Consider the following 13,546-nt stretch of genomic DNA (forward strand, 5'->3'; position numbering starts at 1 on the left):
CCCATAATTGGGAATCAGTGACACCTGTAAATGTAAATGAAACTCTTCAACCCACACAAACACACTTCTGATTTTTCTTTGTAGCTATTAAGAAGGGTCTCTTCACTTCCAAGAATAGCAACACTGCTCAACACATTCATCTCTTTCACTTCCACCCACTAGGTATAATTACTTAGAGGCCTGGAAAATATAAGAATATTTCTAAGAAATGCACACACCATACCACTTTCCAGACACAGAGACAGTTTTTCTTTTGTGAAAGTCCTCACATCAACAATGAGGAACTCCACCTGGTCAATGAAATTCTGCATCTGCTTAGCAGAAAATAGCAGAAAGAAAATCAATAAATCTGTCCAAATTTACATGAAATGTCTACCTAAGGTTTAGTTCATAGACTTTCCCTTAGAAATATTTTCGGCTTAATAGTTTATATACAAAATTAGTTAATTCTATTCTCCCAGTACTGCCTATGAAATTTAGGCCGAGGAATGTTCCCGAACTTCCAGGGAAGAAATGGCAAATTGAAGATGGCTTAGCATTTTGAGGAGCAAACAACTGTGGCTAAGACAAGAAGCCTGCAAACACATTAGGTCCATTGACCCTCTCTGGAGAGAGGAAATAAGATTGCCCACATTGCACTCAATACGTTTGCTCCTCACCAGAAAATTGCAATGCAGCTATCTCTGGGGAAAATCAGGATACGACAGAATTTACTATTCTTCTTGTAGCTGTAGTTGGACCCTTTAAAATAGAGGCTCCCAACCTTCTGGGCACCAGGGACCTGTTTTGTGGAAAAAGATTTTTCTGCAGACCAGAGAGGGCGTGGTTTCGTGTGCTGTCTGCATCCAGCAGATGGGGCTTCACTTGTTTGCGCGGCCTGGTTGTGGTATGCTGCGGCCCGGTGAAGGTGCCGGTCCACGGACCGGAGGTTGGGGACCCCTGCTTTAAAAGACACTAAAATTGCCCTTCCTTCCTAACTGCCTTTGGAAACCACCTTTTAACTGCTTTACAGAAGTTAAACACTTTCAAAATGACATGGCTGGAAACACCAGGTGAGCGTCTTCAATCATTAGCATAAGAAAATGAAACTGCATCTTTAAAAGTTTACAAATTCAAAATAAAAAGCAAAAAGGAAGACAAGGTTTTGACTACAGAGCTTTAAATAAATTAAGAATTCAGAAAAAGCTGTAATATTTAATTTTGAATATTAAGATGCTGGTATTAATTTTAAATAAATTGTATTTTTGTGGAAAAATATTTTTGATATTGGAGACATAACAAGATAAGCAACTTATAATGGTATTCAGAGTTATCGCTGAGGAATGGCAATAGGGCTTTAAATCAACATTGTCTGCTATACTGCATGTTTTCATGAACACCCTGACCCAGAAGCAATTGTGGTGAGATGGGCAGAAAATAAATTTATAAATAAATAAATAACACCAGAAGTATTTAAAGCCTATTTGAAATTATTATGGAGAGCAATGTGAATACAAATTTATGACTGGAAACACTGGATGAATCTCTAAAAATGAAAAGACAAAGCCCATCATGAGAGTAAAGATTTATATGATCTGAAGAAAAAACAGAGTAACTGCAATTTTTTTTCTTGCTGAACTTATAAAAGAGACTTGTCAAAAGTTCTGAGAAAAATTGAGTCAATGGATAATGGATTAAAGAAGATCGTTTTCTGTAAAAAAAAAAAAAAGGAGGAATATATTTGATCAGATTTTAAATGAGATAGTTGTTATTTTCTAGACTTGCTGATATCTGGAAAAGACATTATATACTGAATTTGCTTCTAGTTAAGAGTTGAGATATGGAATGATGAGTTTTATATTTTGTTTTATATTTGTTAACAAATTTGTTTATTTCAGAATTCTGCTTGGACTTTTTGCTGATGCCTGGATTGGAAAATGTGTTGTTTATTAAATTTGCCTAGAATTAGGAGTTGAGTTATGAGACAAAGAGTTATGTATTTGCTAACTAAGAGGAGGTGAAGAGATAGCTGAACAGTTTATACTTGTGAGTGGGAAGCTGCTTTCTTTCTGAAACTTATTTTTCAACAGTACTTCAGAAAGTCAAAAAGTGAATTTAGAAACAATTGGACTTTAGGGAGTTGGTTCCTGGTTCAAGAGCAAATAAGCATGAGGACAATCTAACCTTTATGTATAATTAAAAATAAATACCATAGAAATGCATGCCAAAAACTCTGATCCTGGCAAGAGAAGAAGAAAGTTTGAACTATTTGCTCCGAACATTGTTCAAATCAACAGATTCTCGCCTTGGGAGTTTCATAATAGAAACTTTCAACCCAGGGCAATAACAAGCATGGAGAGGCTTCATCCAGATACAAAATTTAGTGATGACAGAACTATGGTGAGGACAAAGAGCTGGAACACTTTTGCTGCTCCCTGTTCCACAATAATAAACATTTCTAAATGTCTAACCCAAAAAGCTTTTTTTAAAAAAAAAAATCATGCAAAATATATTAACATTTAGAATCATCAAGTCAGAAGGCATTATTTAGACTGCTGAGCTCAACAACTTGCGTAAGGAAAGTATTTAAGCTGAAACATCCGCAAGAAAATTCTCTTTAGCTTCTACTTCAATACAAATTAAAAAAAAGGAATACCACCATCTCCCTAGATAATTTGTTTGCTTTGGCTGCAATTCTCTTCGTCTCACATTTTACAATAGCTTTTATCTCAAGAAGAAAAAAAAGATTATTTGAAAGAACGTGCCATTTGCCACAAGTGCTGTGCCCAGTAAGCTACTGTTTGCAAAAATATTTTCAAGTCAGACTCTAGTAAGCTACAGGCACTTCTTACCTTCTAGGAGCTTGGCTTCTGTAAGGCTGCCCTCATCAGACTCAGATTCAGTGCTCTCTTTGATGCTCTCTACTTCTAGCCAAAAAGTATCCATGGCTAGGTTATTTGATGAATCTCTCTGGGACGGCCTGTATTCCAAAGGTGGAATCTCTGAGGAGCTCTTCCGGGAAAAGTAATTCATCTTGCAAGGGCAATTTCTAATGCTAAGAGAGGAGGGGAGAGAAAATAACCAATTATTATACAAATATAAATATTGTGTATAATATCAGCGCTTACTGCATGAACCGGCTGTTAACAACTTCCAGAAAAGATAAGGTTCTGCAACATCCTTATTTTTCTCTATTTATTGCACAGTAATGTAGACCAAAGAAAAATAAGCCCAAACTTTGATGTAAGTACAAAGGGCAACAATATAGGTTTCCGTTTTCTCTTCTAGACTGCTCTCCTCTCATCTAGACCTAGATGAGAATCTTCTTCAGAACACGCAGAAGAACATCAAAGGTTCAGAGTGAGTCTGTAAACACAAAGAACTTTACAAACTTAGAAGAAAACTTTTTGCAATCCTAAAAATATTGAAAAGCACTCATTGTTATACAAGCTGTAATCCTAACACATTTAGAGGACATGAAAAATCTTAACTAATTATTTCTGGAGCAAACAGCAGAATTCTGAATAAAGCTGGTTTCTTCACTGAACTGATGATTCTCAGACTTCTTATGCATTGATTTTCTCAGTCCTACAATCCAGGATATAGAAATGCATGAACAAACCAAACCTGTGTAACAAATCACGATGTTGGGAAGGGAAAGCAGAGCATTGAAAGAAATTCACAGGAAAGTTTATAAATATATATATAAAAGGGCAGATCACTGGCTAGCCTCCAGCTAGCCTCTCAAGGTCTTATAATCACTTGGCAGGGAAATGACAGATGAAAGGGATATTTTTTTTAAAAAATAAAATAAACATGCATGTGTGGGGGGTGTGGAGAAATCACATAACTGGAAATTGAGTCTCTTTCATTTGCTTCCAAGTCTTTGCCTGAAGCATTGTCATTTGAATAATGGATTATAGTAAGTAATCACTTAAAACCTATGAGGACCAGATCAACTGATATTAGATCTCCCCAGCAGTGCAAGAATGTTATGTGGCTAAGTAAATTAAGCAGCTGGAAAAGCAGCCAATTTTGATTCACAGAATAATATTTTGGGAAGTGAGAACCTCCCAAATCAACATTATAGTTACCATTCTGCTGCCATTCTAAAGAGGAACTGCAGAAGAGAAACTCACATTACTTACACAATTCTATATGGTTCCCATCATCTAGAACCTGTAGTTAGTTGGTTTAAAAATAACTTCTTCTAATCCTTTCCAGTGGTTTTCAGAAGGGCTAGATGTCTGATGTATGAGTTACCTTTATTTAGAAACAACTTGTATTCATCCCAAACTGATCATTTTCAGTAACCATGCAAAAGATACATTCTGGTTCCATAGCTATGAGAGTGAAGATTTGTATTATAACTTCACGTTTTAAATTTATCCACAAGTCAGTATCAATGCCTTTGCCATCTTATGTCCACCACCCAACTGCCCATAACCCAAATAAAGTGCAAGAGAAATATATAGATGGTGTTTGCTTGGTAATCAAAACATTGCATGGATTACTTAACAAAAAAAACAAGAATGACAATCATTAGAAGTGACAAGTATTAGAAGATTAGTTTGATACTTCTAATTTTATTTTTCAGTTAAAATGGTTCCCAGAGATTAATTTACATACACATTCTTTTTTAAAGACATTCCTACCTATCATAGAGACAGAGAAAAGGAATAGGATGAAAAGAGGGACATGGAGGTAAGCTAAAGTAGCAATGGTTTAACTAAATACAGGTAGTCTTCAAGTTACGAGTGTAATGGAGCCTGTACATTCCACTTGTAACTCGAAAACTCGTGGGAATCTTGTACCTCGAACCAAAAAAGTCCCTGCTCGTTAAGACGCACACGGCATGTTAAGTGCATGAGGTATCTCAGGGTGGGGAAGGCCATGGGCCCTAATGATGGAACATGCCCCCAAGGCCTCCCTGCCCCATTAAGAAACCTCATGCCCTCCCTTCCTGCCGTGCCAGACTCACTTATCTTGCAAAATCTGTCTCCTCTCTGCTGCGGTTTCTTTCCCTTTGAGGGAGAGGAGAATTGGCTTGGAAATGCTTTTTGCACTCCTGGGTACCGTAATATCGCACAAGTTCAAACACAAATTCTCTGCAAAAGAGATCATGGCCCCTGGAAGCTTCCATTCTGAGCGGGGGGAAGTGTTTGCTTCGTTTGCATGCCTATGGGGCAAAGCGTGGAATTGGAGTCGGCCAGGCACAGGAACCAATGCCATCTGTGGCCCGGGTGCGCTGCTCGCTCACGTGCGCCAGCCTTAGTTTGAGGGCAGGAACGAAGTCTTCAACTGAGCGGGGATGCATTGCGGGGCAAGTCCCCTTGCACCTGCGTCCAAATTGCTAGCAGCAGTGGTGGTGGCAACAGCCACCTGAGCTGCCACGATATCTCCTCCCCAGCCAGCCACCCACACTGCCCGACCTACTCCATGCCTGACCGGCCAGCGGCACAAATCCAGACCACTCTTCTGCTTGTCCTCCTCCCCACTCAAGTGGTGGCAGCAGTTTCAGTTTCTCCGCTCTGTCCAAAAGGAAGAAAGTGGAGGCGCAGATCAGGATTCCTCTCAAGAAGATGCAGGTCTGCTGCTCGCTTGTGTGCGCCAGGCTTATTAAGAACAATCCTGCTCTGTGCTTCCACTTATTATTCCGCTTCTTCCACTTGGATGGAGTGGACAAACTCAAGCCACTGCCACCTAGTCTGTGGCTGTTTTCCCCAGGAAAGGGCTTAAGAAAAGGCTTTTTCCAGCAAAAACGGAGCCACAGAGTGTGGTGCGATCACTCCGGGGGCTCCATTTTCACCAGGAAAGGGCTTGAGAAAAGACCTGTGGGGCGCTTCAGAAACGGAAAGAACTGTCACAGGGAGCTTCAAAACAAGTGAATCCCTGCGTATTAAATAGCCCCATAGGCGCTCAAACACTTTTTAATTCAAATATAGACCTGAGTCAAACGGAGCTTCAAGCAGTCACATGGACCTTCCAATCTCTCTCAGGTCTGCGTTTGGATAAAATGTGTTTGAGCGGCAGTGGCTGGAATTTCTCCGCTCCGTCCGAGTGAAAAAAAGCGGAGGCACAGAGCGGTATTGCTCTCAATGAGGCTGGTGCACGCAAGCGAGCAGCATAGCCGCGTCTTCTTGAGAGCAATCCTGCTCTGCGCCTCTACTTTCCTTTCAAACGAAACTGAGAAACTGAAGCTGCTGCCACCGCTTGAGTGGGGAGGATGACAAGGAGAAGAGCGGTCAGGATTTGTGCCGCCAGCCAGTCAGGCAAGGAGTAGGTCAGGCAGGGTGAGTGGCTGGTTGGGGAGGAGAGATTGTGGCCGCTCAGGTGGCTGTTGCCGCCAACAGTTTGGATGCAGGTGCAAGAGAACTTGCCCCACGATGCATCCCCGCTCAGTTGAAAGCTTTGTTCCTGCTCTCAAACCAAGGCTGGTGCACGTGAGCGAGCAGTGCACCGGGCCACGGACAGCATTGGTTCCTGTGCCCGGGCAACTCCAATCCCACATTTTGCCCATAGGCATGCAAACGAAGCAAACACTTCCCCCCCTCAGAATGAAAGCTTCTGGGGGCCATGATCTCTTTTGCAGAGAATTTGTTTGAACTCACACGATATTACGGCACCCAGGAACTTCCATTGTTGGCGCAAAAAGCATTTCCAAGCCAATTCTCCTCTCCCTCAAAAGGGAAAAAAAACACGGCAGAGAGGAGACAGATTTTGCAAAGTAAAGGAGTCCGGCACGGCAGAAAGGGGGAAGCAGTTATGTGTGGGGGGGAAATAGCGTGAATGTTGCAGAGCCTCTGCGGTCGTTTGTAAGGGCGAATGACTGCTGTGGTGCTGCAATATTCATAATTTTGGGATTTGCTCGTAAACACTAGGGGTTGCTGGTCCCGTAATTTCAAACGAACGTTAAGTGAATGCTCGTAACTCGGAGTTTGCCTGTAATACTGTAAAAGTCTTATATAAGTATGTACTAGAGCAGACATGTCAAACTCGTGTATCGGGACAGTTTTGCCATTGCCAGCAATGGGGTGGGCACAGCTTCCGAGTGACGCGTGTGGCCCGTGGCCCAGCAGTTTGACAACCCTGTACTAGAGGAAGAGAAATCTGAAGAAAACTTTCAGCAAGATAATGATACAGCCTTTACACAGTATTCCTACCACGTTTCCCTTCTTGGGTCCTGATAAATGGATGGGATATTTAAACAACCTGCCACCAGACTTGCAGATTCTGCGAAGTTGAGAATAAAGCAAGATACAGGATAGCACAGCAATCTGCAATTGGGAAGAGGGATCAAGTGCTTGACATGATTTGTTTAATTCTGATAGCATTTTGTGTTCAATCAGCTTTTATAGTAGGACAACCACACTGGATTACAAGAAAATGACACAATCATTAAATAGTATGAATCTCTTTAAATGATATCCAATGGTGTTTGGCTTTTACAACCCAGATATGGTAGTCCTATTTTATTATTTACAAATATGGGTTAGCATCCATAGGCTAGTAGAATTGCTGAGAAAGAGATATTTTTTGCCATTCAATTTCTACTTTATTCAAAAGTGGATGATCCAAAAAGGCTGAATCTCTACCTGAAATAATACAATTTATCAGTGCAAAACCTTAACATCTGTTCTATGGTACCTACAGAGCTAACACGTCTGTGTATTATTTTACAGACTACAAACTTTCCCTTTTCTTCCCCTGGCTCCAAATACAGTTCCAACAAATGCAGAGATCTTTTCATTCACCAGCATGTTTGCACTTCCATGCTCTTATATTATGAAACTCTATGTCCTTGCTTTAAAAAACTTCTAAATCTGCTAATTCTCAATACCATCCAAATACTTTAAGCAATTACAGAAATCTAGTAATTGATAAATTCTATTTACAAACAGTAGATGAATTACACTTTGACATGCGGCATGGTAAAATTAAATCCCGCATTGAACCAATATGGAATAATTGTGATTACAGCTGACTTCATGCAGAGATATTTATCATATCCACTGTGATGATAAAATGCTCTCCACTCACCCCTGAATCAGCAGGATACTATCAGGGGAAAATCTCTATTTTACAATATTTTGCTTTATCGCAGAATATTGGTCTCTGTTTCCAGATTAGCAGGGTGTGTTTAGCCAAGAGATTAGTTAAACCCTCACTTTGCTGCTTTGCTTTCCCACTTACCAGCCAGTGGGAAACCACCCACTAATCATAGCTGTGATGCAAGGACAGTGCTTGGGAAGGGTGCAGATTTGGTAGGTGGCTCAAACCACATTCTCCTGTTTTACCACTCATGGAAAAGGAAAGGACAAACCTACACATTACCTCCACAAGCTGGCTGAGGAATTGTCCAGTGAGTTTGGGGGGTGTAAAATCCAATCCCAGGCCAATAGAAACAGCAACTGAGTACAGTAGTGGCCAAAATTGTGGAAACCTTTTGGGGAAAGTGTATTTTTGAGGTTTGATGGCTAATAACATCACTTTTTTTGGGGAGTAGTACCATAAAATTATATATCAATGGAAAGATAATTTAATCAATAATGTAATGCAACATAGTTTGTTCAATTATCTGTACTGTATTCTATGAAAAGTTATAGCCAAATAACCAGAAAAAGGAAGCACAACTTGCTTAGGTTGATATCAGGTAGCTTTCCTTCATCTTACTGTAGCCAGTGAGCATGAGTGTTTAGAGAGCCAATCAGGTGTCATCTTGTTTTGGCAATGAGCCAATCAGATCACAGTAGGATTCAGTTATTGATGTCATGTATTGAAGCTGAAAGGAGGACATTTGTCAGTGTGTTATGTGATCGCTATCAAGTTGGTTGGGGTTTTTTGTGTTGTTTCATTTAGTGAGCTTATAAAACATAATAAAATTAAAGTAATGGTGCAAAGAGTTGACTGATTGCCCAAAAAGCGATGTAAAATAGTATTATTAAGTGAACAAGGCTACAGTGATAAAGAAATTAGAAGAAAAATGGGTGGAAACTTAACCAAAGGTGGCATTTCTACTGTACACTTTTCCCAAAAGGTTTCCACAATTTTGGCCTCTACTATAGCTTTCATAAAGTAGCAACTTTTGAAAAACAGCTAGGCCTGCAGTCTCTGAAAAACGTAGGTTTAACCTTCTCCAAAAAGCTGTACCCCCTTTTTGGGGTGGGAGGGTAAGAAGAACGATGGTAAAAGAGTGCAGAGGGGATGCGACACACTTACAACAGCCTGAAATACTCCTATGGTGCCTGATTCATCTGCCCACTTCCCCACCAGGGTCCCCTGATGGAGTTATTGACAAAAGGGATTGGAAACATTTTGAAATTGCTTGTAGTTGATGTCAGCTTAAGAGAAAAATACTTCAACTCCTGTTCAGCTAAGAAGAGGGGCCATCTTTGAAGGTGAAGGCAACACCAAGGGGACACAGCAGAATAAAGACACTGCCAGGGGATTTCATGCCATACACCAGAGGTCCCCAACCTTTTGGGCACCAGTTCCATGGACGGAGGTTTTTCTGCGAACCAGAGGGTGCGCGGTTTTGTGTGCTGCCTGCATCTCGTGGATGGGGCTTTGCTTGTTTGTGTGGACCAGTTGCTGGCATGCCACGGCCCGATACTAGTCCACGGACCGGGGGTTGGGGATCCCTGCCATACACATAGCCCTCGACTTACAACCATTCATTTAGTGACCTTTTGAAGTTACAAAGGCACTGAAAAAAGTGATTTATGACCGGTTTTCACCCTTACAACTGTTGCAGCATTCCCATGGTCAGGTGATCAAAATTAAGATGCTTGGTAACTGGCATTTATTTATGGTAGTAGCACTATCCTGGGGTCATGTGATCACTGTTTGTAACCTTTAAAACTGGTTTCTGACAAGCAAAGTCAATGGGGGAAGCCAGATTCACTTAATGACTTATTCCCTTAACAACTGCAGTGGTTCACTTAACAACTGTGGCAAGAAAGATCATAAAATGGGGCAAATCTCACTTAAAACTGTCTTGCCTAGCTACAGAATTTTTGGGCTCAATTGTGGTCGTAAATCAAGGACTACCTCTGGTTAGATTCAAGTTGGGAAAGGCCCTTTACTTATGCTTAGATGAGGAATAAAAACAAAGAGGGAGAATCCTAGTTTATCCATTATTCTTCCATGGTATCTATTAGAAAGACAACCATGCCAATGTGCATACAGGTAGTTCTCGCCTTACAACAGTTCATTTAGTGACTATTCAAAATTACAATAGCATTTTAAAAAGTGACTTATGACCATTTTTCACGCTTACCATCGTTGCAGCATCTCTATGGTCACATGATCAAAATTCAGACTCTTGACAACTGACTCATACTTATGACAGTTACAGTGTCCTGGGGTCATGTGATCCCCTTTTTAAATCTTCTGACAAACAAAATCAATGGGGAAAACAGATTCATTTAACAACCATGTTACTAACTTAACAACTGCAATGATTCATTTGACAACTGTGGCAAGAAAGTTTGTTCAAAGGAGCAAAATTCACTTAACAAATGTCTCAGTTAGCAACATAAATTTTGGGCTTAATTGTGGTTGTTGGTTGAGGATTAGCCGAAAATCTGCAATTGCCATTGCTCTGTCCACTGCGCACAGTCCTTCATCTATGAATGATTACCTACTTCAGGCAGATAGCCCAACAGGATATTCTCTAGCTTTAAATTCCAATAGAGATGAACAAAGCAGAGCTGTTAATTCACTGATGCCAATTCAGTGGTGACCTGAATATAAATTATAGAATAATGATCCAAATCAATTAGGCAATAAATGGGGAACTAAAACAATAATGCCACTAGGCAGCTCTCAACATTCCCAGCTGCGTCTTCCCCCTGTGTGCACAAAGGTAATGCTACAAGCCCAAATCTCTCTCATTCAATTTCTGAACCTCTAATTGTTACACATCAGTCAACTATGAAGCATCAGCTTACCAAATTTATGAACAGGAACCAAGCACAAGGTTGGCATTTCTAAACATTATTATTCTGCATCTTGACAAAGTTTTAGAATTCTACCTAAGGAGCTACTTCTATTCAGAAGCAGCGGAGATCAAGTTTTAAGAGTCTTGGTCTTGGGGTTGAAATATGTCAACACATCAGTTTCAAAGTGGAATTTTCAGGGCTTTTTTAAACATCCCTCTCTCAAAATCCCTCTGCAAGTGTTATTCCCCTTCACATACAGACTGGATCTGCACATTGCACTGAGTCATAAAAAAGTTTGGTTTGAGCTTAAGACTCTTGTGTAAAACACGTCATCCGCTGTTTATTCAGAAAAACATGATTAAACATCTTAAGAGGTCCTGCTTTGGCTATCTTCTCACACTAGGTGTGGCCAGTAGTTCTCCAGGAGAGGTCTTCTGAGTTAATGTTCACTACACTCCAGCTGCAGAATGCTCCCTCCAGTGATGAATACAACATTTGTCCTCTTTGCAGCACCAGGCAAATAGGCTTTTATTCTTTCATGTCTTTGGATTATATTATATGTCATTCTAGTTCAATAAGTAATAAAATGTGTTGCAAACAGTGGAGGAATAAAATATGGACCAATCCCACCAGAACAAAAGCCAAGAAAAAGTACTTAAAGCCAAGAAAAATGTACTGAACAATTAACTTTAAGTTGCAAGCTTAAGAAATGGAAATTAAAAACATACCTAAAAATCCTTGCAATCTTTCTTTCCCCTACCCAGAACCCAACTGAGAAATGAGATAGTTTGGCAAACAAAAGCAATCTGCAATTCAGTGATATAACAACCATCAGAACCTTAGTTGAAATAAGATTTAGAGATGGATTAATTTCAGGGCCAAATACACAGAGAGAAGGAGCAATATTTAAAGTTTGTCTTTAAACAAAACTGCAGAAGACTGACAACAATAGCTGAAAATGCACAAATAGTTTCTGCACAAAGTTTGGTCATCTTGTGGAATGTCACCAAGTCAGTTTCTGAGCTTAGAGAAATCACAGCACAGCTGGCACTTAGCCTAAAGAATAAGAAACCAAATAAACATTGCAAAAGAACCTGGATCAACGACCATCTCCTTCTGATTTTTTTGGGGGGTGGTGGTGAAAGAATGGCACTGAAATTATACTGATGACTTATGACTGATGACAATCCAACTTACCTGCTGTGGTTGCTATAACACTAATTGAACAAGTGATCACTTGAATGAGTAATTGAAGTGTCAGTATATTTTCCATCACATTTTGTGAGTGTCAAGTAGTCACAGGCTCAATTAATTATGCCTACAAATCTATAACAGAGGATTCAGAACCTAAATACAATTTCTACACTTGTAAAAAACCTGCAAGAACAACTTAAAACAGGCTGATTTATCTGCATTTCTTTCAAAATTAATAATAAGAGTACCAATTTTTGATTTACACAAAAAGAAGGTAAGACCTTTACAACAGTAAAAGAGAGACTTTGCAGTATTAGTTATAGAACAAGTACTATTATAAATAAGATATAAACCTAGAAAAGAAACTGTATAGCAATTAATGTTCCCTAAATAATGCACAACTACATTTGAGGGAAACTAAGGGAAAAATCCATCTGTGTTAGATTATATGGCATATAAGTAGTTGATCCATTACTATAATACTGTAAGGTCAGCACCAAAAAGCCACTAAACACCATTATACTAAAACATTATACTAAAACACAAATATTTGGAACTACGGTATTCAATAGACATATTGCAGCTATAACCAACTAACAAAATTGATCACATGCCACTTATATACGGAGTACAATATTGACACATATAGTTTCTTTATTCAGTTCTGGTATTAAATGAAGATGTACTTCCAATTACAAGCTACTAAGCTTTGGTAAGCCACTTTGCATGTTAAAAATTACTTCTATCTTCTATCTTCCACACAGTTTGCTACTTGTCCCCTATCCCATTGCCATGTGAAGTCAATTAATGCTGGCTATCTGACAAGAAAGTAAGCTTTCTGCCATTTTTAATTTGCTGTTTTGTCATTTTACCTGAATTTCAGAATGTTATGCTACTGCTCTACTTTATGCCATTTCTGTGCTGATGTAAATTCAAGAGGAAGTAACACAAGTTAACGCAAACCGTACCTGCAAATTTCTGTGTGTCCAGAGGATAGGACTGGCTGCAAGATGATCTGGGGTCTAGGAAATCGAGTTCTAACAAATCCATATCTGCCATGCTTTCCAAATTTATCCATTTTCTTCATTTATAGCCCAGATAGTGTGTTGCTGCCAAGAAAGGCACCTATCAAATCATCCGTGTCTTCAAAATATCCAGGAACAGAAGAACCTATGCTGAGAAGTTTGGATTGTTCCACAAGAGACAGCTCTGAACACAATGCGCCTCCCACTCATTCCTCAGGAATGCTGCTAATTGGGTAGTAGATCCTCCTCCTTTGCTCTTACCCTGATATACACCCAGTGAGAACAGAGAGATAAAATCTAGCCAACATACCCATGACTTCAAGTATGCAGCCAGGCACTCATTCAAGAATTGTCGTCAACTGTCTTGTGCTTGAAATGCAAAGGATACCTGTCTTGTATGTGAAA

At 39.7% G+C, this 13,546-nt stretch overlaps 1 protein-coding gene across 1 annotated transcript in view; it reads right to left on the reverse strand.

The window, feature by feature from the left end:
• Window positions 1–13,244, reverse strand: part of ARHGAP40 (Rho GTPase activating protein 40) — a 35,051-nt gene extending 21,807 nt beyond the window's left edge. Inside the window, exons 1-2 of the mRNA XM_015825101.1 lie at window positions 13,085–13,244; window positions 2,832–3,034 (exon numbers count right to left, since the gene is read on the reverse strand). Of these exons, the coding sequence (XP_015680587.1) occupies window positions 2,832–3,034; window positions 13,085–13,203 (322 nt within the window). The 5' untranslated portion in view covers window positions 13,204–13,244. The remainder of the gene's footprint in view (window positions 1–2,831; window positions 3,035–13,084) is intronic.
• Window positions 13,245–13,546: the final 302 nt, after the last annotated feature.

This window comes from Protobothrops mucrosquamatus, unplaced genomic scaffold, assembly GCF_001527695.2.
Source record: "Protobothrops mucrosquamatus isolate PMUCROS unplaced genomic scaffold, P.Mucros_1.0 scaffold2484, whole genome shotgun sequence".
In the NCBI taxonomy this organism is placed as follows: Eukaryota; Metazoa; Chordata; class Lepidosauria; order Squamata; family Viperidae; genus Protobothrops; species Protobothrops mucrosquamatus.